The following is a 22,359-nucleotide window of genomic DNA, read 5'->3' on the forward strand; positions in this document are numbered from 1 at the left end:
CCCGCACGACCAACGAGAGCCCTGATGACTTCACGGCCAGACGCACCCCTTGCGAGTGTTGAAGCCCCATTGGAGCGCCCTCCACGCGGGTTGGTTGGCTTCCCCTCAAAACTCCCTACGAGCGTCTGGTTGAGTTCGGAATTACCCTAAACGGCAACCCTGGGATAGCTTTCCCGGTCCGAAAACAACGAGGCCAGCAGCTCTACCAACTACACCGGCTTCACTTAACGTGTAGGAGCATCATCTAATCATCCTCTACTAACCAGATCGTCTTTGTGAGGGCAATGGCAACCTCGTCCCACCGCATCGTTAGCGTAAGCTTAAAAATGTACTTCGACCTGTTCAACTCGATCAAATACGTTCAAGGCGTTTAGTAATTTGACGAGCTCGCATGGAACGAACGAGCAGATCTCTTCGCCGTGCCAGACTTCATCACCATCCTCGAAGCGGCGCGAATACTTGGATCCTCCCACATCATACTCGGCGCGCAAGACACCTTTTGGAAAGACGATGGGCCATACACTGGGGAGGTCTCGCCACGAGTGTTACAGCAGGCTGATGTTAACATTGTAGAGATAGGCCATGCGGAACGGAGAGCAATGTTTAGGGAGACAGATGAGCAAGTTGCGCAGAAGGCTGGAGCCGCAGCAGAGCATGGTCTCATCCCGCTTGTCTGCATTGGCAAGCGAACACACCACAATATTGCCTCAGCAGCAGTTGGAATGGCTATTGAAGAGTGCCGCCCACAGGTCATGTCCGTCCTGGCCGCAGTTCCAGATGATGTGGAGGTCATCCTTGCCTATGAGCCTGTATGGTAATCGGCGCTAGCAAACCGGCGGATGCAAACCATGTGGTCAATGCTACAAAAGAACTGAGGAGAACGACAGAGAGCAGGAAGGGGACTACTAGGATAATGTATGGTGGAAGTGCAGGGCCTGGTACCTTTGCCAATATTGCACCAGGTGTTGATGGCTTGTTTCTGGGGCGATTTGCCCACGACATTCAAAACCTAAAGCAAGTCCTCACTGAGGTTGGTGGTGCCTGAAAAACCTCACAGGTATGACAATATTCAGATCTCATTTCAACGCTCACATCCTCAAATCTGGTAATATCTTTCAGGGTAGAGATAGGCTTGACTACCTTACCTCCCCTGGTCCTAACATCGCAACAAAACAGACAAGAAATTAATCACTGGCTCGTATAACAAGTGCTATATTTAAAAAGTAAGCTGGAGAGAAGATATGCTGCATCTTGATTGAAAAATCGGAGCAAGATGCAAACAAAGTGAACAACGTTTGGAGTTCCTAAAGTGCGTACATCTGTAATGTAATCATAATATTCTAAATGCATCTGAAGGTCAAGGGTTAGTTTCAAGGATGTAGAGCCATCAGGTGTCGTCGCCAACGATCTTCGCAATTGATGCTTTCAATGAGGCAAACCGATACATTCTTAAACCGAACTCCGACGGTGCTGCATCCTGACCGGAAATGTATATCTTGTCTCATGCATGCCACTCATGAAGATTTTAAGGCTTAGGTTATCTGCTGTTCTGTACCTATCATTGTTCAAGATTCATTTTGCGTTCCAGAAATCTTCCCGAGCCCTAGGGAAGATCCATTTTCTACCCCCGGCCTGTTGATTAATCATTAACATGCATTCACCTACCCAGCCTCCAGGAGCAGCATTGAAAAGGTGTTCGAAGTCTTAAATTCAGATAGATCTCTTGGCCCGTCCTTATCCGCCAAACCAACCCACCAGTGGTATGTCAGCGAAATTCCCAAACACTCCGGTTTTGCGGGACCCGACCTTATCTGCGTTTTGCAATTAGCGCCCGCATAGTCGCTGTGGCTATCTCTCTGTTTCTTGTCCTCTGAGTTATCAATATCCCTGCATTTTCCGATGTCGAAACAGTACCGGGGAATAGTCACCGCACTGCACTAGTCTCCCCAAGAGGAAATAACCTAGTAGCTACTTGAACCACTATTATAGTACGCAGTTTTGGTGGCGCACGCCCTTACGCTGGCGCATTGCTATGCGAGGATTCAATTGCTGTGACAAAGAGTGTTGGGAAGTATAGCGAGGCATAGCGAAGCTAGGGTCATCAGACTATGGAAACTGCATATAGTAACGGAAGGTCGAGCTTAGAGAAATATAGCAACCTCGGCACGTCTTAAAATGCGTCTCTGGTACTACGTAGGCGGCGCAGGTGCCAAAAAGTTTAATAGATTTATCGCTCAGTCCCGACAATGCCACCGAATAGGCAGCGAAGAATCCGAAGGCCTGCCTGGCTGCATATCTTCGGAAACGCCGACACTGTTTCAGTGATCCGAAATATCCGGCAGATAGTGGTTCCACGATGTTACTCTATCGCTACGTACGTAGAAGCGTTGCGAGGCCCAAATATAGGCGTGAGAAGCGATAAGAGGGGGATTATGAGAAGAAAAGCCTTTGGGCTGGCTGTACTAATAAATTAGGACGACAGTGGAACGGGATTCGCTTTGATTGAGGGTGGGGAAAGGCGAACTTGAGATACGATTGAAAATGGCTGACGCCACCTATATCGGCAGATGACTAATTACGATCAAAGAGGAAATATTCAGACATTGAATTGGCCATTTATATGGAGAAAGCGAAGAATTAGTATTTTCTTGCTTTGGTTGCGTTGGGAGTTTCGAGAATTTGGACTCAGCAAAAATACATTCAATATAGACCCCCAAACACCCGTTGGAGTATCTAGTAATATCTGGTGTGGAATTCCACAGGGCGTTCGTAATAGCTGAGGCCAGCAAAAGAGCCGACGGCAACTTTTGCCCACCGCCCTCGGCATGACGTATCTCGGATTTTAGAAGATACCCCCGAGACATCCCCACATGATGCTTCTTCGTAACTTCAACTACTTAGTAGAGGATGAGTGATTTTGAGCCGCGGGCCGGTATAGCCAGCATGTCATTATAAAGGGCCAGGACTCCTTTATCCATGTTTTTAGAATCGTTTACTCGAAAGTCAATCAGAGGTGCTGAGATTCTTTTAAATAGCCATTGCGTCATCGCAGGCATTGTCTCCCCTCTTCTTCCACGCCTCCACAACCTCGTGAAGCTGTCTGATATTGTCGATTTCCACCGAGACAAAACAACCATGACTGAATCAACTACAAGCCCGCTGTCTGGCTTATGGAAACCTACGCAATTGCAGCAGATGTGGTATGGTCCCAATTCGGTGCAAAAGCACCTCTTGGAGACTCTACCCTCGCCCTCTTCCAAAGTATTCATCATCACAGGAAACTCGCTAGCTACGAAGACATCCCTTATCCAGCAAGTTGAAGAATTGCTTGGGAAGGAGCGTCACGCGGGCACATTTTCCAATATTAAAGAGCATGCACCGGTGGCGCAACTGGATGAGGCGACTGAGCTCGTCGGAAAGGACCCCCATATCGATACTGTAATTAGCATTGGCGGAGGCAGCCCTATCGATTCAGCCAAGGCTATTTCGTACCGACTCCATGAAAAGACGGGGAAGTTTTTGTTCCATATATCGGTCCCGACAACGTTGAGTGCAGGCGAGTGCACCATGATTGCAGGCTACACAAAGGAGGATGGTGTCAAGACAGGGTTGGTGGATACACAACTTGTGCCGCGTGTGGTGATATATGATTCGAAGTTCGCACTCGAAACACCGCCAAGGTTGTGGATGTCGACGGCACTGCGAGCATTGGACCATGCTGTAGAAACCATGTACCATCCGACCGCAACAGAGATACCAGCTCGCCAAATGGCCCTGAATGCAGCTTCGTCGCTCTTTATCTACCTCCCAAAGTACAAGCGAGACCCTAAGAATGAAGAGTACATAACCAATCTCCAGCTTGCAGCGTTTGCATCGCTGGGCTTCTTCGGCACCAATTTTAAGGGCGGGCTTGGGCTGAGCCACACTCTCGGGTACGCTCTCGGGTCGCCCTATGGCATTCCCCACGGAATTACATCTTGCTTGACGCTGGGCCACGTTGTCAGATTGAAGGCAGAGGACCCGGCCAGTGCCGTGCAAATCGCGAGGATGCTTCCGTTCATCGGGCAGAGCAGGAGTGGCGACGATCGCGCAGATGCAGAGCGTGTAGGCGATGCAATTCTCCAGCTTGTAAGCAATCTTGGACTGGCAGCCAATTTGAAGCAGTACAAGGTTGGCGAGGGTCAGGTGCCCGTCATCACCAAAAGGGCCACTGGATCCGAGGGCGGCGAGCTTTACGATAAGGTGTCGCAACTTGTCAAGAGTCTCTATTAGGATCGAGATATCACAATCTGCAACCCCGGTGTCGGAAACCTTAATAATACCAGGATTCATGAATGCCGATGTTACCGTTCTAGCAGTGTATTGGCTTGTGATGTGTTCGATGTTTTCGTGTATTGGAATTAACGTTGTTCGAGTAGGGCATGGCTCGGCATGGCTCGGCATGGCACCTCTTTGTGCGTCTCTTCCCCGCTGACGAAATAAGCCTTCTGATTACGTGCTGACTGTTTACCCATGTTCAACAAGCTTGTTGAGCGGCAGGGGGATAAAAGGTCACAGCAGCGCTGGCGTGCAGACACAGTAAGCTTTTGCGTGCGTGCATGCTGGCTGGCGGACTGGGCCCCGCGATGGCGGCATGGTGAACAGGGCCTTGGAAGCGGGGTTGATGCTCGTAGGGCTGACGATTCACGATCGGCCAAAGCTTGGGGCCGAGCCCTAGTTCCGAGCCACAGTCGCGGGGTTCCAGAAGCGATGGGCCTTTGTGGAGCCATCGCACACTCGCGCGTCTGCAGAGGTGGTCTCATGCGTACTGTAGTCGCAAAAGAGGGTGAGCGGGGGTGGTTCCTTGGAAAACGGTAGAGAAGCTTTGTTCCATTGTTGGCCGACGCGCCCAGGGTTTATGCGGAGCAGATCCGCTGACGGAGTTCAAGGGGGCTCTGGGGAGCGATATCGGGACTAGCGAATTGTGCAATCACGGGAAGATACAACCCACATGTATAGCTAAGTTACCGCTTTAGGCCGCGATTAGCGGTGAAACTTGATTAGGCTGATAAACATGCTTTTTCAGGCAGGTTTCCATGTACGGCGAAATTGGCGAAATGAGCAACCGCATGGCAGTTGGGGGACGCGGTGCACTGGATGCACTGGAGGCCTGTCGTTAAGGAGCACGTGGGCGGAGTGGATTGCTATCGGATGTGGTCCAGTGGTCAGCCAAGCGTCCCGTGCATTATTCATCTTCATTTGCTTGCATAATACCTGCCTGCCCTCAAACAGAAAGGCGCTTCCGCACCTGCAGACCCTCGAGGCCCAATGAACAGCTGATGTGACCGGCGAGCAGCAGCGGCGAAAAGACGTGACACGACGCCGTGCACGCCTTTCCGGGGTCTCTAACTAAACTATTCTCGATGGTGCGATCTACGGCGTCTTGGGCAGCTTTTGACGGCCTCGTTTACTTTGGGCCTGGACACTGAGGCGCCCACTGCGCAATTCATAAATAGAGCTTGGCCAATTGGCCCTCACCGGGAATGGCGATCCTGTTCCAGTCCCGTCCCGTAGCAGCCTTGCACTCCTGTAGCAGCCTTTCCGATTCGAAGTCCATATCCAGAAGTCCCATTTCAGAAACCTCACCGTTTATCAGGCCATTTCAGCCATTGTCCAGAAATTCCACGGATAGTCCAGGTGAGAGTCCAGATGAGATTCCAGGTAAGACTCGATACCGTTGCACATCGTCGCCACTGTTACCTCCAGGCGAAACGGAAACGGAACGCACCGTTTTTATCCTTCAGCCCGACCGCACGGCTGCTGCCACGATTTCTATTTTCGCAACCGTATTCGACCGGTCGGGCAATGGACTTATTTCGCGCGAACAAGCTCCGAATAGAAACGAAGCGAGAGTATTTGCTGTTAACGTTAATAGGCAAGTATTAGAAGCACTCTGAGATAGTCGTGGCTGACTCCAAGATGTGCATTGTTCATCGTGCGTTCTCCAAGCCTTTTCGTCAAGACAAGAGTGCGTCCCGACAAAGACACGCCAGACGCATAGATACGCGGACAGTGCTATCGCGCCTATTCAACTAGGCGATAGCCAAGACACGATCCAATGCCACAGTTCGGAATGGCGGACGGATTATAGATTAAGCACTCTGCAACTAGAGGGCGCCGCTGTGATCCTCCAGCCCACAGGGTGCTTGACGAAGTCTTGTATTCAGCCCTATATCCTGTTCAGGAAATTGTTAGAATAGAGGGCAGCTTCTCGAAGGTCACCTACGTCAGGCACATCTTCGTTACTAAGGTAGGCTCGCATGACTAACTCCATTATGCAAGTGAGACTGTTAAAGGAAAGGCTCTAGCTCTGAGTTATCAGATACCGCAATGGGGCAAGCGCACGACATTTTGGGCTAGCTGCTGCGTACCAAGGCCGCGCTGCCGCAAACGGTGCGTCGATGGGCCAGTCGTCACAAGAATAACAACACCATGTTCAGTGCGCCGCTCTAACAGCCAAATCCCGGGAGCTCGTGCCGAGAGCCTGCTTGCGAGCGGCATGCTCGACGCCCAGACAACCCTACGAGAACCTGCGAGACCCTGTTGCAGGGGTCTGCCGCTGCTGAAGCTAGTCCTCGCGTCCACATGCACCCTTGCTAACCCTTGCTAACGCCGGTTCCCCAAAGCGCCCTACGACGGTGCCTTTGGGCAATCCGATACAATCTGACTCCTGCTATAAGATCTCCTCGAGCCCTTCAGACCGTGGCATCGTGCTAAGTAACTAAGCAATCACCACCAGCCCGCCTCGCCCACCTCACTAAACAACACGCCTCCACCTATCTCCACCTATCTCCACCTTCCTGAGCCTTATCAAGCTCTCAATACCCCTCAGCCCTACGAGCCTCTTCACCTTAACAGCTCGACCTTGTCCTCTAACTGTCTCTCCTAACTTCGCCGCTTCCGCCACCATCACTCCTCTCACATTTCCAGCAATGGACTCGCAATCATTCGACTACTGGCTGTCTCAGGGCAACTACCTGCCGCCCCACCAAACCAACGTCTTCGAGTTTCCGCCTGATCTCTCCAGTGTGTCGAGCTTAAGTGGCTCACCTGTAAGTATTTCTCGGCGTCCAGTTAGCGAATCCTCCCAAACCAACTCTCTAAAGTTGTCTCGAAAGGTTTCGTCGCACTTCGATCGGGCCTCAGTGCCAGTGTATCAGGGCCACTACCCGCACATCGCCGAAGAGATGAACTTCAACTACCAACTTCCCCTGACGCCCTCCGACTTTGGCTCCGCAGACGAAAGCCCGTACTGCAGTCCAAGGCCAAGGCAAACAGAGCTCGCATATTCGGCACCCGCAGAACGCACGCACACAACTAGCGGCGTAAGTTCTCAATATCGCCGCCTCTGTTCTAAAAGTTAAAGACTAACGGTGCCTCTACAGCGACGAAGAGCCCAAAACCGCGCAGCACAGCGAGCCTTCCGTGAGCGCAAAGAGAAGCACGCCAAGGACCTTGAATCGCAACTCGCCGCGCTGACCGAGAAGTACCGTAACCTCGAATCCTCACACACAGAACTCAACGCCGCATACAACAAGCTGCGCAAGACCATCGAGCTACTGACCAAAGACGATGGCGAGGAGCGGCCGCCCAGCAACGCGGACACTCTACGGAAGCTGCTGGACATTCTTCACGGGGAGTTCAAAGTCAAGGGGGAGAACTAAATAAAATTGGGAGGGCTTCTTTTTGTCATATCTTCTCTCGCACTGCTTCACTGTGAATGCCGCGAGTTGCTTTTTCTTTAGTCAAAGACGCAACCCTCAAGACGTCTATGGGAGCATGGGTGTTTCAAGGCGTTTTGTGTGTGAATAGCGTCGTTTATTCTTATGGGAGGCTCTCCCCTCGTTTACTACTCCACCAGATCTGGATTAGGCTGGTCTGGGGATTCACGACTTGCATGCCTCACGAAATGAGTGATCGTAGTATATAGCATAATCAACGTGAACAAGTCAAATACTAAAACTCGTTTAAAACCAAAGCATCAATCATTATGGGTACACCTGTGAAAATGCGATTCGTCCCAATTCACTCGTAACTCCATCAGATCAAAAATATCCTTCCCATCGCGCTTTTGACTTTGTGCTTCAACTCATAGACATGACGACATAAACGAAAAAGCCATTCAACTCGTGACGAGCGCCAATCTAGCCGAGCCCTCGCCTGCATTAAGTTACCTTCGCTACGCAAACGCTACCCGACACGTCGCCCGGGCCCCAGCACTAATAATACTCATAAATTAGTGCGTGCGCCGCCGTTATTTTTATTTTATTTTTGCTTCTCCATCTTCCGTCGAGTTCTTCCAAGCGGGGTCCACCCTATTCCACCCGTGCAAGCGTGTGCCCCGCGCTCGCGGCGCTCCTCGTCCTAAAACTTGCCAAATTTAGAACGGGAATAAAAAAGAAAAAAAAAAACCGACGCCGCCGCCCCAGATGCAGCTATTATGTGCGATGATCGGATGGCGGGGGGCTCGTGCGCATCCGCAACGCCAACGCCAACGCCAACGCCAGTGCTGCTCTGCGCATAAGTAGCACGCGGTACTCGCCGCTTTTCTCTCCTGGCGCATTCAATGCGGCATTGTAGACCCGATGCCCAATATTAATCGCGCTCCCGGGCCGTCCCCCCCCACAATTCCTCGCGCTCGGCCGAGCTTCCCAGCCCGATTTCCACAATGCGTAAGGATGCAGCGGAGAGTGTAGGATGCAAAGGTGTAGCGGGGACGGGCCCAGGGGCTCCTCCTCCTCTTCCTCTTCATCAGCACAGTATGTCACCGCTCATGGCATCAGTGTAGGTGCCAGCGGGCGCGAGGACGAAATCAGCGGGCGTGAGGGTGCGGTTGTACATCAGACAGGCCGTTTCGAGCTGGCTGCCGGGGCTGCCGAAGAGCGGCGGCGGCGGCACGTTGGAGGCGAGGTAGGCCGCCACGCACGTGCCTGGCGTGCCGAAGCCGTAGCATTGCTCCAGGCACTGCGTGAACAGCGCCGTTTGGTTCGTCGATGCCGGCGGGTAGTACGCGCTGTACACGGAGCTGCTGGTCGTGTTGGGCGCTGGGGCGTATGCGGCGGTTGGTGTGGAGGTGGTGGCTGGGAGGGGCGACTTGATGGTGCAGTTGGCGGGGATCGGCTTGGCGATGGGACCGCCAGCGCGCGCGAGGTGGTGAGTAGAGGGGGTTGGGATGGCGGCTGTGAGGGTTAGGAGGATGGAGGGGAGGAAAAAGGTAAGAAGGTGCATAGTGGGTGATGGAGCCGCGGCTGGTGTAGCCGTTGGAGCTATTGCAGGGCCTTGATAATGGCAATTGAGAATGCTGAGAATGGTAAGCTGAGATGATAAGTCAAGAAGTGCAATTGAGCGAAGTAGATAGCTCTGCAGCGACTTTGGTAGTGATTAATAGCTGAATGCAAGGCAATCGAAAGCTCTTATGGCTGTGCATAAGTAGTGACGATGATGTACTGAAAAGGGGCTGGGTCGGCTGCTAGCCACCATCTCGCTACCATCTCGCTACCATCTCGCAAGGTCCCAGACCACAATGATGCAGGGACGAATGACGATCAGTAACCGCACTTTCGCAAAGAAAGAGGCTGGACGTCATTGCTGTCGTTCCTGTCGTTCACTGTCATCCTTTGCGGGCTGAGGGGGTTCTAGATTGGCCCCTGCCCTTATTATTTCTGCATTAGCCGAGGCGAAAAAATAGGAAGGGTGTCGAGCTGTTGTGACTCGATGAGTCCGGTCATGGTTGGGTCTGTTTGCGTGTTGTTTTTCGTGAAAGAATCAAGGCCTTTAGTGTTACGATAGACCTCGCCGTCTTGGTTGACGGGTTTTCTTGTGCTGACGGCATGACGTTGGCCAGGGCGGCAGCGCTGATGACCTTCCTAAAGGAAATAAAGAAATAGCGGTGCCTCTGCGTACGTTCGCCCCACCTTTAGCCGCGGAGATAGCAATAAGAATGATCTTCGTATACAAGGCCACATACAAGGCCAGGGCGCATACAGAGAGTAACACCCCCTGTGCGTCCGATATAACTCCGCCTCTCGTTCAATTTCGTTGCGTCAGCTTACTCCAACAACTTCGGATGGGAACCAACCATCATTATTCTCATGTACGTTCTCCCCGGAAAATTAGATCCTAGGCATCCTACACGAGTTAGTCCTATGTGAGTTACCCCCGGGAAGCTCTGCGCACCTCAAGCTTGAATGTTTCTATTTGGGAGAATTAGGGGATGATTGCCCGTCTTTCTTTTATCGGACTAGCCCTACATACTAACTCCATCCCTCGATTCGGATCCTGCAAAATATTTGCTAGCATCTTAATATCTTAATTTTGTAACACTCCACGCTAACTCTTGACAACTATTCAAGGCATCATCTCCCCATAATCTGGGGGCGAAGTAGCATAAATTGTAAACCTCTGGAGCTGCCATGACCCTAGTCACACCGTTGGGCAAAGCCATCTAGAGAATTTAGCAGTAGAATAAAATGAAGGGAAAATGTCTCGTGAAAATACACAACAAAAGCTAATCAACCCAGAACACTCCACGTACAATAGTTTGCATGTAGGTTGTGCTGCTATCCATGATGAAATTGGTCTATGAAGGCCCTCAGTATATTCAGCAATACTCCAAGTTGATCTTGGGAGGAGATTGGAAAGTGCCTCAGATCCCTTCTCATGTCTTCTTCGCCTCCACTCATATTTCGTTATCATCATCCTTATCATTAAATGCAGCAATAATGCATACCTCGATAAGTTTGGTGGGGTTTATCAAGGAGAGGTGAATGGAGAATTGCATGTGCGCATGGCTGCAACTCAAACTTTGATACCGCTTCACCTCCTCACGCGTCCCTCTCACTGGACACCCACTCACTTGGAAAAGATGCTCGAGTTCTGCAAAGTTATCGTACTTCATTGACGCTTAATCGATCTCACTCACTCCACCAGTTAACCATCTCGTTGCTTCTTTGGTACTCCTGGTGTCAATTCCGCCAAGATGGATGCGCGCGACGAGACTCGGCAATTGCAACACCGCATCAGCATTATCAAAGCAAGTGAAGCCAATACAGACAATGAGCTGAGGGAGCTAGAGAAAACCTATTACGAGAAGACGGCACAGTTGGAGGATGAGCTTGTACGACTTGCGGTCGAGAAAGCTGTAGGCGACTACCTTGAAATCGCATCAATAGAAGTTCACGTCAACTAACTGCACGCATTTAGGAAGCTTACTGTAACCAACTACCGGTACTGATACCCTACTAAAACACGACCCTGTCTCGACTGCGTATCACCCTGTTTTAGCTACGCATTGGTATCCCCTTTCATCTTATTTCTTACACCTTCCTCATGTATTTATACCACTTGATTTCCATAGATTTACAATAAAGTTGCTCGTTCAATTCCCACACACTGCAAAGCTTACAGTTATGAGCCCGGCCTGCCTACCGTACTGCATCTGATCTGTACGTTCAGCGCTTACTAAGCAATCAATCGGCTACCTCGTTTAAGAAGTCACTACTTCTTCCACCTTTGCAAGTGTTTCGAGCTTCTTCCGGGTACCTCTCTTGTACTCGTGATTACCTTCATCTACCAAACGGACGGACGATCGAACATCAATTGCATCGAACATCGATCGAACCGAACCGAACCTGACCGTACGAACCCGACCGTACGAACCCTAACCTCCTTCAACCCAGATACACAACCATTCGACAGAGTCGACCTATCCACCACAGCGTAACGACCTCATATGGCGTCCAAGGGAGAGCCCAGCCAGCGCGATTCAGAGCACGGAGCCAGAGCGAGATGCCAGAGCACAGAGCCAGAGCACGAAGCCAGTAAAAGCCAGAAGCAGAAGCTAGCTTGGATATACTGATGGTGAGAGACAAGGATATTGGGAAGACAAGGAAGGCACCAGACCGACGGCAGCCAGTAGAGAACCGTCGCCAAAACCAGACAACCGTTCGAACGACCAGCTAGCGAACACCAGAGCCTCAATATAGGCCTATCGCCAAATCAAATCAAGGCCTTCTAGGAAGGCACCAATACTACACCAAACGGACGATCGACCTCGACCGACGACCGTACCCGACCGACGAACGAACCGTCCAATCAAATCAAAAGCTCGGAACGTCCAAATAAGGTTACGCCAAGACGCTAACTGGACCCTTCTTGACCCTTTCAAATCGACAGCGAACGACTTCCTACGACCAGTTACAACAGACGACTCCCACAGTACCACAAGCTTGTAGAATAGGCCAGAACACGAGGCTGATGCTAGATGGACGATTACCAAAACGGTATGGAATGATCTAGGCAGTACTACACTTAGCTGGATACTAGATGAACAGTCACTGAATAATATTCGATTGAGAGACAACCATTACCAGAGCCGTACGACCACCGTTCAAACACCAGAACAATTTGATCAATCGATCGATCGAATTGGGCCAAAGCCAATATCAATACAGGAACAATTAATTTTGATTCCAAAGCACCAATCTCGACGTCTTAACGTCACCAAATTCGACGTCTCAACGTCACCAGATACGACGTCTTAACGTCACCGGAGTCACCAAATGACTACGTTCATCACCTGCAACAACAAGCAGCGTCTATCCCCTGCAATAACAGCAGCGTCCAAAGCACATCAATGCAATTGAGCAGCTTCGTAAGCACGTCAATGCAATTGAACAGCTTCAAAGATCTACCCCGACTACAGCTCAAATGACTACCTCGAGTTCCACCTCGACTACAGCTTATATGACTACCTCGAACACAGATCAAGATCTACCTCGACTACAGCTCAAATGACTACCTCGAGTTCCACCTCGACTACAGATCAAATGACTACCTCGACTACAGATCAAATACNACACCACAAAGACTTCAAGACGATATCTCAGATACAATTGAAGCAATTTCCATTTAACTAGCACCATTTTCCTACAGCTAAATTCTGCCTACTTGCTTCCGTCGCAATATCCGCAATATTCGCAATATGCTGTTACAATCACCCTACCCTTCACTACTTCTAAAAAATTGTATCTAAATTTCCTATTTTTGGTACAGTTTCTACCTTCATTTGTTTTCTACAGCTTTGACTACACCGTCAAATCTGGGGGGGTGTGTAACCGACTACCGGTACTGATACCCTACTAAAACACGACCCTGTCTCGACTGCGTATCACCCTGTTTTAGCTACGCATTGGTATCCCCTTTCATCTTATTTCTTACACCTTCCTCATGTATTTATACCACTTGATTTCCATAGATTTACAATAAAGTTGCTCGTTCAATTCCACACACTGCAAAGCTTACACTTACAAACGTCTTCAAGAGTTGCGAGGTCCTAGAGGCAACTTCAACACGGCTATGCAACCGCAAACCTCTAACGCCTCCAGTAGTCCCTTCCTTCCTGGTTTAGGTCAGGCTCTACCCTCGGCCAACACCACGTCGAATCCGGGAGAGTCCCGGATCTATACTCACCCAAACCTAACATCTCAAGCCAACCCGAATCTATTATTTAGCCCTCTTCCGCACCCGTCAGGGCAAGGCCTATCCATCCCCAACAGGGATTCCTCGAACCAGCGCGCTTCAGCGGTCAGCAGCCGGACAACGCCAGGAAACCAACTTCCGAATTTTTCAGCTGATAGCCTAGTATTATCCCAAAACGGTACAGGCCCACTGAAACGAAATCGCAAATCTAAAGGCCCGGCAGATGCTTATTTTAAGAACGTAAAGTCTACCTCAGCACGTCCTAACATCGTTCGGCGAAATGATGGCACCTGGGTTGAGTTACGCTGCCACATCTGTGTTACCAATGTGGATGAGAAGGGCGGTTTAATTAACGGTGTATTGGGCTTCAGGGATCATCTCATACAGTCCCATGGCTACTCATCTCTATTACTGCAGGACGATGGCGTTCTGAGGTGGTGTACCGTCCGTCAATTCTCTCAAGAACATATTGGGGCTATCTTGAAGGAATCTCCCGATGCAACTTCTGTCGCGAAAGACCATCGTGTGCAAAGAGCAGGTGAAATGGATGTATCTTCAGCCACTAATAGAGAGATGAGTCTCTCAGCATGGATTGCTAAGTGGCCTAATGTTTTCCGTCGCGCAGATGGCACGTACGTTGAGCTTCGATGTGGTATCTGTGGCGCAAATGCTCGGAAGAACCGCGGAGAGCGTAATGGTATGCCACCAGTCACATCATTCTTCAAGGGTCCACTATCCTTTGCATATCATCTTCGCAGAATACACGATGCAGCCTATGACAAAAAGTTCAAAGAGTTCAAAAACTTTGCAGAATGGGCTGTTTCGCGTTGTACATTTCGAGAACTATCTCTCGAGGATCTTACAGCTATGAGAGCCAAAGACCCTGAATGTCCTTGTAATGTCCCTCTTATTCCATTAGTGCACTACATGCTTACATTTTTAGTTCCGTACATAATTCAACCCAATTCAGAAGCAGGAGCAGAACCTGAGAAGTCTTCATCACCTGCTCTTGACTATTCCGAGTCATCGGCCGCCCTTAACGATTCTGACTCGTCGGTTATAGAATTTGATGCAAAGCTAGAGTCTCCCAATACCCACAAGCGCCAGAAAATTGGGGTAAATCCCACTGCAATTACGAGCAAACCCTCACACGCACGACCGAACGGCCTAGCATTCGGAGAAAATATCAAACAACGTGATGAACTATCCTAGAGCTTCGAGTCACAACTCTCTACCTATTTTTCTAGTGGGCAGTAGTCGCATCAGTCTGCAGAAGGAAGACGCGAGGTATGACATAAACTACCTCTCCCATATGCTTAAATGGATTTTCGAAGGTCGATGCACGCTTTGTAGCGCTCTTGGATCTCAAAGGCCTGTTAGGAGAGATATCACTCTCTTGCACTACCATTACAACCGCTAACGGGCATTGCTTTAATACATTACTGTAGGCTCGTTGTGGATTGTAGGCAGCACGATACCCTGGGGTTTCAATGTGCTGTGTTTGATTGCGGGTTGAATACAATTTCGAATGTTGCGAACAATGAACTACTATGGAATGGTAATGAAAATACATTCCAGTAATAGCTGGAGTTCTAGATCCACTACCTGTAAATTATCCTGGTTACCACTATCCAAGGCTTCAACGGCCTCTGGATCCTCCTGCCCACAATGTCTAACACATCAATCTTTCTCCATTCTTGCCTTGTCTAACGGTGTGATCTTTTTAACCAGATATCTCATCTATTCTGATATGTACAGGAGGCCGTCATGATGCCGGACGGGACAGAGCTTCCGGGTACGGAGCGATTTCGGGACGGGGCAATCTACAACGACCTACAGCGAGAATTTAAAGTAAGGTTTATTAAATGCATTTGGTCTCACATGATTGCACTATGAAAAGCGGGATACTCTCCTACATTACATTGCTATGAAAGCATACCAATTCGCGGATCTCGCCAAAGACCTCGAGCTTAAAGACCTTCCGGTCCCCGAGCCAGGGCCCGAGAAAGTCCTCACAGCAGTTGAGGCCGCCGGACTCTGCCACACAGACCTCCACATCGCCAAAGGGCACGGCGACGCCTGGATCAAGGAGGAGCCAATGACTCTAGGCCACGAGGTTGCGGGCGTTGTAGCAAAGCCGGGAGCCGGCGTGTCGGGCATCCGGGTGGGGACAAAGCGGTCGTTGCGCAGGTTGTGCAGTCGGTTGGGCAGACGGATTGGTCCAAGAGCCATTGGGATGGGGTATGGTGGGGGCTATGCGGAGTACGCTCTTGCATATCTCGAATGCTTCGTCCCGACCCCGGATGGTGTTTCTTTTGCGTAGGCGGCCCGTGGCTATGGATTCGATCGCGACGGCCTATCACGCTGTAGCGGCTGAGGTATGTGTAGCTGCTTCTATGGCTACTGTTGTTGTTGGCTTAGGCGGTCTGGGAATGAATGGTGTCACAATTGCTGCGCTGCAGGGAGCCATGGTGTATGGAGGCGATATCGATAGCCGGAAATTCGAGGACGCGAAGCGTTGCGGAGCCACAGCATGCGCTACGAGCCTTGGAGCCTATTCAAACGTCAAATTTGATGCTATGATCGGTTTTGCGGGTGTAGGCTCGACGACTGCGGAAGCTGTTGCCACTGTCAGGTGGATACTCTGACCTCTGAAGTTCCGAACCCTACGGAAATAGCTTTTACGGAGGTTCATAAGGGATTGGATCGTCTTGATTGAGGTAAAGTCTCTGGTCACCCTTTTGCCAGGCCGCAGAAAGTATAACAAATCTTGAGTATTCGAAGATTAACATCCTAGATGAGTTAGTATTAATTAGTGTAGCTTAAAAAGTCTACCTCTCATAACTTGGGTTGCTTTATACAACCAACGGCCAGGCCCTGGCATTTCGTAACATAGGACCTTTTGGGTAGAGATGGTGTAAATCTTGTACATTTCACTAATTATTCTTACACTCTGTAATTAAGAGCCTTATCTACTATATCTATAGCTATAATATTACTTCTTAACTAACTCTTTAAGCATTCTATATATTTAATATTTCTACTACTAAGCTGCATATAGTTCTATATAATCGTTCGACGGCTACCTAATATTAGCAACTTAGTTAATTAAGGTATAAGTACGGCAAGAGGGTCGCGCAAGCCTATATAATTAGATTGTTTATAAACAAGAATCTAAAGCTAGAGAAAGGAAAGGGGAAGAATAGCAGCGCCCTTTAAGGTTTTATACAATCCTCTAGTTATATAACCGCAATTTGCCGTTACTATAATAATTATTACCGTATATATAGCTAATATTACCTAAAATATTGTATTATTCGGCAACTTAAAAAAAGGAAACGGTTTAATCTTTATTACTATATAAGTGGAGCTTTGGTGGAGTAAGTAGGGCCTTTTATAACTCCTTTATATCTATATTAATAAAATAGGCAACTATTGCTTAGAAAGCTCTGTAATTTAGTAACATCTATATATTAATTAAAAAGTGTATCTTTAAGAGAGAGCAAAGAAGTTTTAATTTTAGTATTTTATAATATACTATAAAGGATCACTTAATTAACTTCGGTGTAAGTCCTTCACTTTAATTGCTACTTCTTCTATAATATAATTAACCGTTATAAGTAACGCGTAAAGCTCTAGTTAGGCAGCTATATTATATAGTAAAATTTAAAGGGTAATTAATTATATAAGAGCCTTATTAAAAGCTTCGTAATTAATTGCTTTTTAAAGAATCTTTTCTTCCTACTCTTTATATGCCATTTACTTTAAAGCCACTAATTTATTTATAATATTTATAAAGCGCTCTTACTAGAGTTTCTTTACTTTTACCTCTTTAGCTTATACTTAAATACCATATTTCTTATCTAAGTGGGCGCAAGTAGATATTAAAAAGGGGGTATCCTATTTGTATATAGAATAGTACTAGATCTTATTCTTACCGTCATAAATAGCCTTATTAGAAAGTAGTTTATAAAAGAAAGCCTAGGTAGAAGTAGCAGTAAGCTTTTACTTTTTATAAGGCAGAGAAGTAAATAAAGTAAATAGATTTAATAATCTTGCGGTAGAATTACTAGAGGCGTTATTATTAGTAGAAACGGTAAATAGATTTAAATCGAGCTTAAAAAGGTTAGAAGAAGTCTTATTATCGTTATTAGTGACGTTAGTAGATAAGGGAGGTATAGTAATAATAGAATCTTATATAGAGCTTTAAAATTTAAAGATTTTATATACAATAACTTATAAGCCTTAGCTTAATAGTTAAGGATTTTAGATCTATATAGGGCTCTTTACTAAATTAAGAACGTATACGTATTATTAAAAGGCTAGTAAGTTATCTACCGAGGAACTAGGACCGTACTTAGTACTTTATACGCGAAAAGATTTAATATTTATTATATTAAATATTGACACATTTTATATTGATATTAAATATTAAACGTCAATATTCAATATTTAATAATCGCTAATTAATATTAAATATGGATAACCTTACTAGGGCGCGGTCCGTTATAACTAGTTTTAGACTATAAGGCTAGAGCATAATACCTACAAGGACATTGCAATAAGTAATGCCCCCTTAATTACAGTACCTCTTTAAGCCTAGAACGGATAGGGTAACTTACTCTAGCTTTCTATAAACATCCTCTTTAGGAATAAAAGCTATAGATAAACCCAATATTAATTATAGACTTAGCGCTAATATAGCTTACAAGATAGCCGATATTACTTTTTAACCTATACAAAAAGGCTAATTAATTATAATAGCAATTGTTATTTATAATAAGTCTAAATTAACTCTAAGCCTAATAACGCTAGACTCCAGCATTCTTAGTAAGAGAAGTTAAGTTATTTAAATAACTTAGGTACTGCTGGACTTATAGTTGTTATTAGGATACTAATATAATAATAGTGTATTAGACCTATATACTTATCGGAGCTTAATAGTGCTTAGTACGGATTAGAAGAGCAACCCTTATACTAATACTATTAATTATAAGGCTAATTACCTAGATAATAATATAGGTAAAGGAGATAAAGATAGAGATAAAGATAGAACTAAATATAAGCCTTATACTATAGGCCCTAATCCAGGGTTTAATAGAGGCGATATATACTTCCGCCAATAAACGCGTATACTATAGTTAGAGTTAGACGACTTGCGGTTACTTATATATAGAAATAACATAGATATAGAGTAGAGGGATATATTTAAACTCTTCTTAAATTAGACCCCGGGTATAGTATAGACGCGCTAGTATATACTGCAAGCGAAATAATCCATTATAACGACAATATTAATATATATATACTACCTACTCCTATAAAAGGTTAAACTCTAATTATACTGGAAGAGCTATTAAAGAGTCCGCCGGTGCCTATACAACCATCTCTTACGCCTCCCTTATATCATTTACCCCGTTACTTTTATTGTTATATCCCTTATATAACGCAGCTGCTTTAAGGTAAGGCATTACTATAAACGGCGAAAGTAGGTACGGTGGATGCACTATATTATCTTATAGCCGAGATTCCGTTGGCCGTTAGAACGGGCGCCGAGCTTAGAGGTTAAGAAGAAGGTTCGTTAGCGGACTATAGGAGAGTATAAAAATCGCTAGCGACTTAGTTAATGTCTATAACATTAGCCGTAATTATACCATCTTATTTATTTTCCTTTTGCGCTATTAATTTATGGTAGTTTTTAGAATACCACTTAAAAGGCTACAAACTCCTTAGGTGTTTCCTCTCTATTATAGATGGTCTAAAAGCGGTGCGGTATACTACTGATCTTTTTAAGTCCGCTACCTAGACAGCCATATATTATAATATTAGGTAGGCGGCATCGTAAAGCTAAGTAGGAATCGCGAGAATAATCGCTAGGGTTTAGAAGTTCTTGACGGGTTAATAGACTTAGCAACCGCAATGCACTAATCTATATATAGCTAAAGAATGTGGCGGGGAAGCATTGCTACAGCGCCACGCCGTAGACAGTGGTTGGTTCTAATACTAACTAATATATCAGCTACTTAGCCAGGACAGCCACCCAGACGGGACACCCCCTTTTTGCATCCTAATATAGAACTAGGCGGCGCTATCTACACTGTTTCTATCCTATCTAATTAAATATATCAAAATCTATATATCTTCTTCCATACACTCTTTACAAACTTAACCTTTCTATTAAGAGCGTAGTATCGTTCCGTCTTTACTGCCTTTTCCCTCTTCTTATTAGCCTTTTTTTTAAGGCTTCTTAAGTGCCTCTACCACAGCAAGAATACGTACATTACTAAAAATAGCCTTAGTTCTATTTCTCCGTAACTTCTGCTGCCTTTCTACTAAGTTATTGTTAAAAATTTAAAGTGTAGACCTATTAGCAATTGCTGTTAAAGCCTCTTTCTATACAAATTTAATCTTTTTACAAAACTGTAGTGTAGTGTTTTGGATAATTAAAAGGCAGAAGTTAATGTGGAGGTGGCTATAAAAAGGGGGTGTCCCGTCTGGGTGGCTGTCCCGTCTAGGTAGCTGGCATGTTATAGTTACCCACCTCCCTATACTTTCTCTATTCCCAAACCTTAAAAAGTAGGCTCTTACAACCCTATAGCCGGAGCGGGTCGGCCATCCTCCCTACTAGCGGTAGCGATTTACTACATTCTATCTACGCTTTTATGCTGACACATCAGATCTGGCTATAGCCACCTTTAGTACTCTTTTATACACGTTCCCTTTATACTATTGAAAAATTTGTTCTATATAGATTGACTAGAAAACAAAAGGAAAAAGCGCAATTCTAATCTTATATACTCCTCTTGCATTATTAACTAGGAATCATCCATCTTCTAGATTTCCTCAATTTCCTACATTAGTGCTTTTATTAGTATTCAATGTCAGTATAAGGCCGTATTGATATTGATATTAATAGTAATTCAATACTGAAAAGATATTGAATATTGAATATAGTACAGTCTTAGCATAGTGTTTTAATTGAAAGAACGTTCCACGCCCCTAGGCTCTGGTAGAGCTTTAAAATAGCTACTCTCTCGCGACTGCTCTCTTACCACTATCGTCACCTTCGTGATCCTTGGCGTAGTGTAGCAGATGTTAGCTGCTCTCTAGACTGCCAAGAGCTCAGAAGCCTCTCGTACTACATTCGTTGCCATAAGCCTCCCCAGTAGTAAACTCTGTCCTGGGGCGCCCCTGTTTGGGTTTAGCGGGACTAGCCTATCCTAAGCGAAAAGTGCCAAGGCCCGTGATAACCTCTCGTTCTTGCTCCCACCAGCACCTTCCCACTGCCTACTTCTCTTTCCCCTTTTGCTATTGTTATTCAGCAAACAAACATGTCTTCCTTTATGTCTTCCTTTCTCCGGCCTTGGGCTTTCTACTTCTCTCAACCTCGACCACTCAAGAACGATCCCACTGGCAACCCTTCACACACTAATTCAGATCACAACCACTACCTTTCTCGTGCGGACCTATACCAGGGCCCCATTGACGTCGCTCCCACTGATATGCCGGACCTCTACGACATACTGTTGTCCGATATTGATGAGGAGGCCCTGCATAACGAGATCTCAACCGCACTCGGGTCGGCCTACCTGTCGGAAACGCCACACCTAACAAGCCCTCTCGCCACCGTAGACGGTATTGTGTTTAGCAAACATCACCGTGTGCTTTTTCCGCTGGTCGTCAGGCTCCCTGGCAAGACGTCGCGCTCATATGTCATACATTTCTTATATGACAGTGGAAGTCCCTTTACGTTCCTCTCACAAGAAGTATGTGGAGTCCCTACACACTTCACTTGTAACCACTTACTAATAACGCTTTCTAGGCATGCGACAAGCTGTTTGGAACCAATGCGGTTCCAAGCCAGTTTTCTATTCAGATCAATGGCGACCGAACAAACGTGAACCCGCCGAACGCCAGCTCGCATTTCGAGCACGTGAATCTGCTGGGCGTCGATTTTTGTGTCCTCGCCGGAATAAAGGTCATTATTGACTATGTCAAAAAAACTGCTACGATGCACTTCGGTCAATGGGAGTGATTTCTTCCCCTCTTCAATTTCCAATAAATTGCTGGCATTAATATCCTTAACGTCTTCGAGACAAGCATCGGGTTCTTGCATTCAGCTAGGGGACAAGCTCTACATAGTATGTCTACTTACCTTTGTGATTGAACTATTGCTAATATGGCCTAGCTCCGCATACCAGAATGGATATCCTTGGTCTTCTGGTTGATAACAGAATGAAGAAGCGTCTGGGCAGCGCGGTCTGAAATTAGTGACTATATCATAGCCTGAAGCAAAAAAATTGTCTTGTTCGGAATATATCCCATGCTTTATGTGTGATAAATTGTGACATTGTCATCCTCAGAATCCCTAGGTGCAATTGCCGCCTTTTTTGGCGGCAAAACCCTCCAAAAACGGCGGCAAAGGTCCCAGGACATAGAGTTACTCCGGTAATATTACTTTATAGCCAGCTCTTTAAGCACTCCATATGTTCAATATTCGTACTCCCTAATGATATGCGGTCCCATGAGATTATTTACCGTGCACCTGAAAAGACTCGCTCGGCCTCTGCCGACATTAACGGTATAGATAATATATCAATTGCCATTTAAGAGAGTTATAGGTAGTCGGCTCTGCGAGTTGGATTAAGCCACCACTACAGCGCCGTGCCTTAAATTAAAATAGGGGTGGTTACGGGTAATATATTTTGGTGTAGAGTCGCTCGACGCGTTACCGTCGCCAAAGTGGGTAAACTGATTAGAATTAAGCTTACAAATAGCAGAGGAGGAAGTATCGTCGTCCTTAATTACGATGGTAGATAAAAAAGGCGTGGCGTTGATCGA

General features: G+C 46.7%; 7 protein-coding genes across 7 annotated transcripts; 6 read left to right on the plus strand and 1 right to left on the minus strand.

Moving 5' to 3' along the window:
- Positions 1-223: 223 nt before the first annotated feature.
- Positions 224-1,045, plus strand: K441DRAFT_707097 (Triosephosphate isomerase; the record flags this gene model as incomplete). The annotated part of the gene is made up of 3 exons (XM_067653704.1): positions 224-314; positions 387-814; positions 895-1,045. The coding sequence occupies exons 1-3, from the start codon at positions 285-287 to the stop codon at positions 1,043-1,045; spliced, it is 609 nt and encodes a 202-aa protein (XP_067501284.1). The 5' UTR covers positions 224-284.
- A 2,090-nt stretch (positions 1,046-3,135) lies between these two features.
- K441DRAFT_573586 (maleylacetate reductase) lies at positions 3,136-4,272 on the plus strand (the record flags this gene model as incomplete). Its single annotated transcript, XM_067644058.1, has 1 exon — positions 3,136-4,272. The coding sequence occupies one exon, from the start codon at positions 3,136-3,138 to the stop codon at positions 4,270-4,272; it is 1,137 nt and encodes a 378-aa protein (XP_067501285.1).
- Positions 4,273-6,971: 2,699 nt separating this feature from the next.
- Positions 6,972-7,703, plus strand: K441DRAFT_574022 (uncharacterized protein; the record flags this gene model as incomplete). The annotated part of the gene is made up of 3 exons (XM_067644083.1): positions 6,972-7,091; positions 7,158-7,364; positions 7,425-7,703. 3 exons carry the CDS (start codon positions 6,972-6,974, stop codon positions 7,701-7,703), a joined length of 606 nt encoding a protein of 201 aa, XP_067501286.1.
- A 1,087-nt stretch (positions 7,704-8,790) lies between these two features.
- Positions 8,791-9,267, minus strand: K441DRAFT_573854 (uncharacterized protein; the record flags this gene model as incomplete). Its single annotated transcript, XM_067644070.1, has 1 exon — positions 8,791-9,267. One exon carries the CDS (start codon positions 9,265-9,267, stop codon positions 8,791-8,793), a length of 477 nt encoding a protein of 158 aa, XP_067501287.1.
- A 3,911-nt stretch (positions 9,268-13,178) lies between these two features.
- K441DRAFT_201773 (uncharacterized protein) lies at positions 13,179-14,745 on the plus strand. The gene has a single exon (XM_067640487.1). It carries the CDS (start codon positions 13,396-13,398, stop codon positions 14,728-14,730), a length of 1,335 nt encoding a protein of 444 aa, XP_067501288.1. The 5' UTR covers positions 13,179-13,395; the 3' UTR covers positions 14,731-14,745.
- Positions 14,746-15,012: 267 nt separating this feature from the next.
- On the plus strand, positions 15,013-16,322 carry K441DRAFT_664374 (GroES-like protein). Its single transcript, XM_067649343.1, has one exon. It carries the CDS (start codon positions 15,446-15,448, stop codon positions 15,839-15,841), a length of 396 nt encoding a protein of 131 aa, XP_067501289.1. The 5' UTR covers positions 15,013-15,445; the 3' UTR covers positions 15,842-16,322.
- A 4,508-nt stretch (positions 16,323-20,830) lies between these two features.
- K441DRAFT_664376 (uncharacterized protein) lies at positions 20,831-21,613 on the plus strand. Its single transcript, XM_067649344.1, has 2 exons — positions 20,831-21,284; positions 21,341-21,613. The coding sequence occupies exons 1-2, from the start codon at positions 20,850-20,852 to the stop codon at positions 21,551-21,553; spliced, it is 648 nt and encodes a 215-aa protein (XP_067501290.1). The 5' UTR covers positions 20,831-20,849; the 3' UTR covers positions 21,554-21,613.
- The last annotated feature ends 746 nt before the right edge of the window (positions 21,614-22,359 follow it).

This window comes from Cenococcum geophilum (assembly GCF_001692895.1).
Source record: "Cenococcum geophilum 1.58 unplaced genomic scaffold K441scaffold_37, whole genome shotgun sequence".
In the NCBI taxonomy this organism is placed as follows: domain Eukaryota; kingdom Fungi; phylum Ascomycota; class Dothideomycetes; order Gloniales; family Gloniaceae; genus Cenococcum; species Cenococcum geophilum.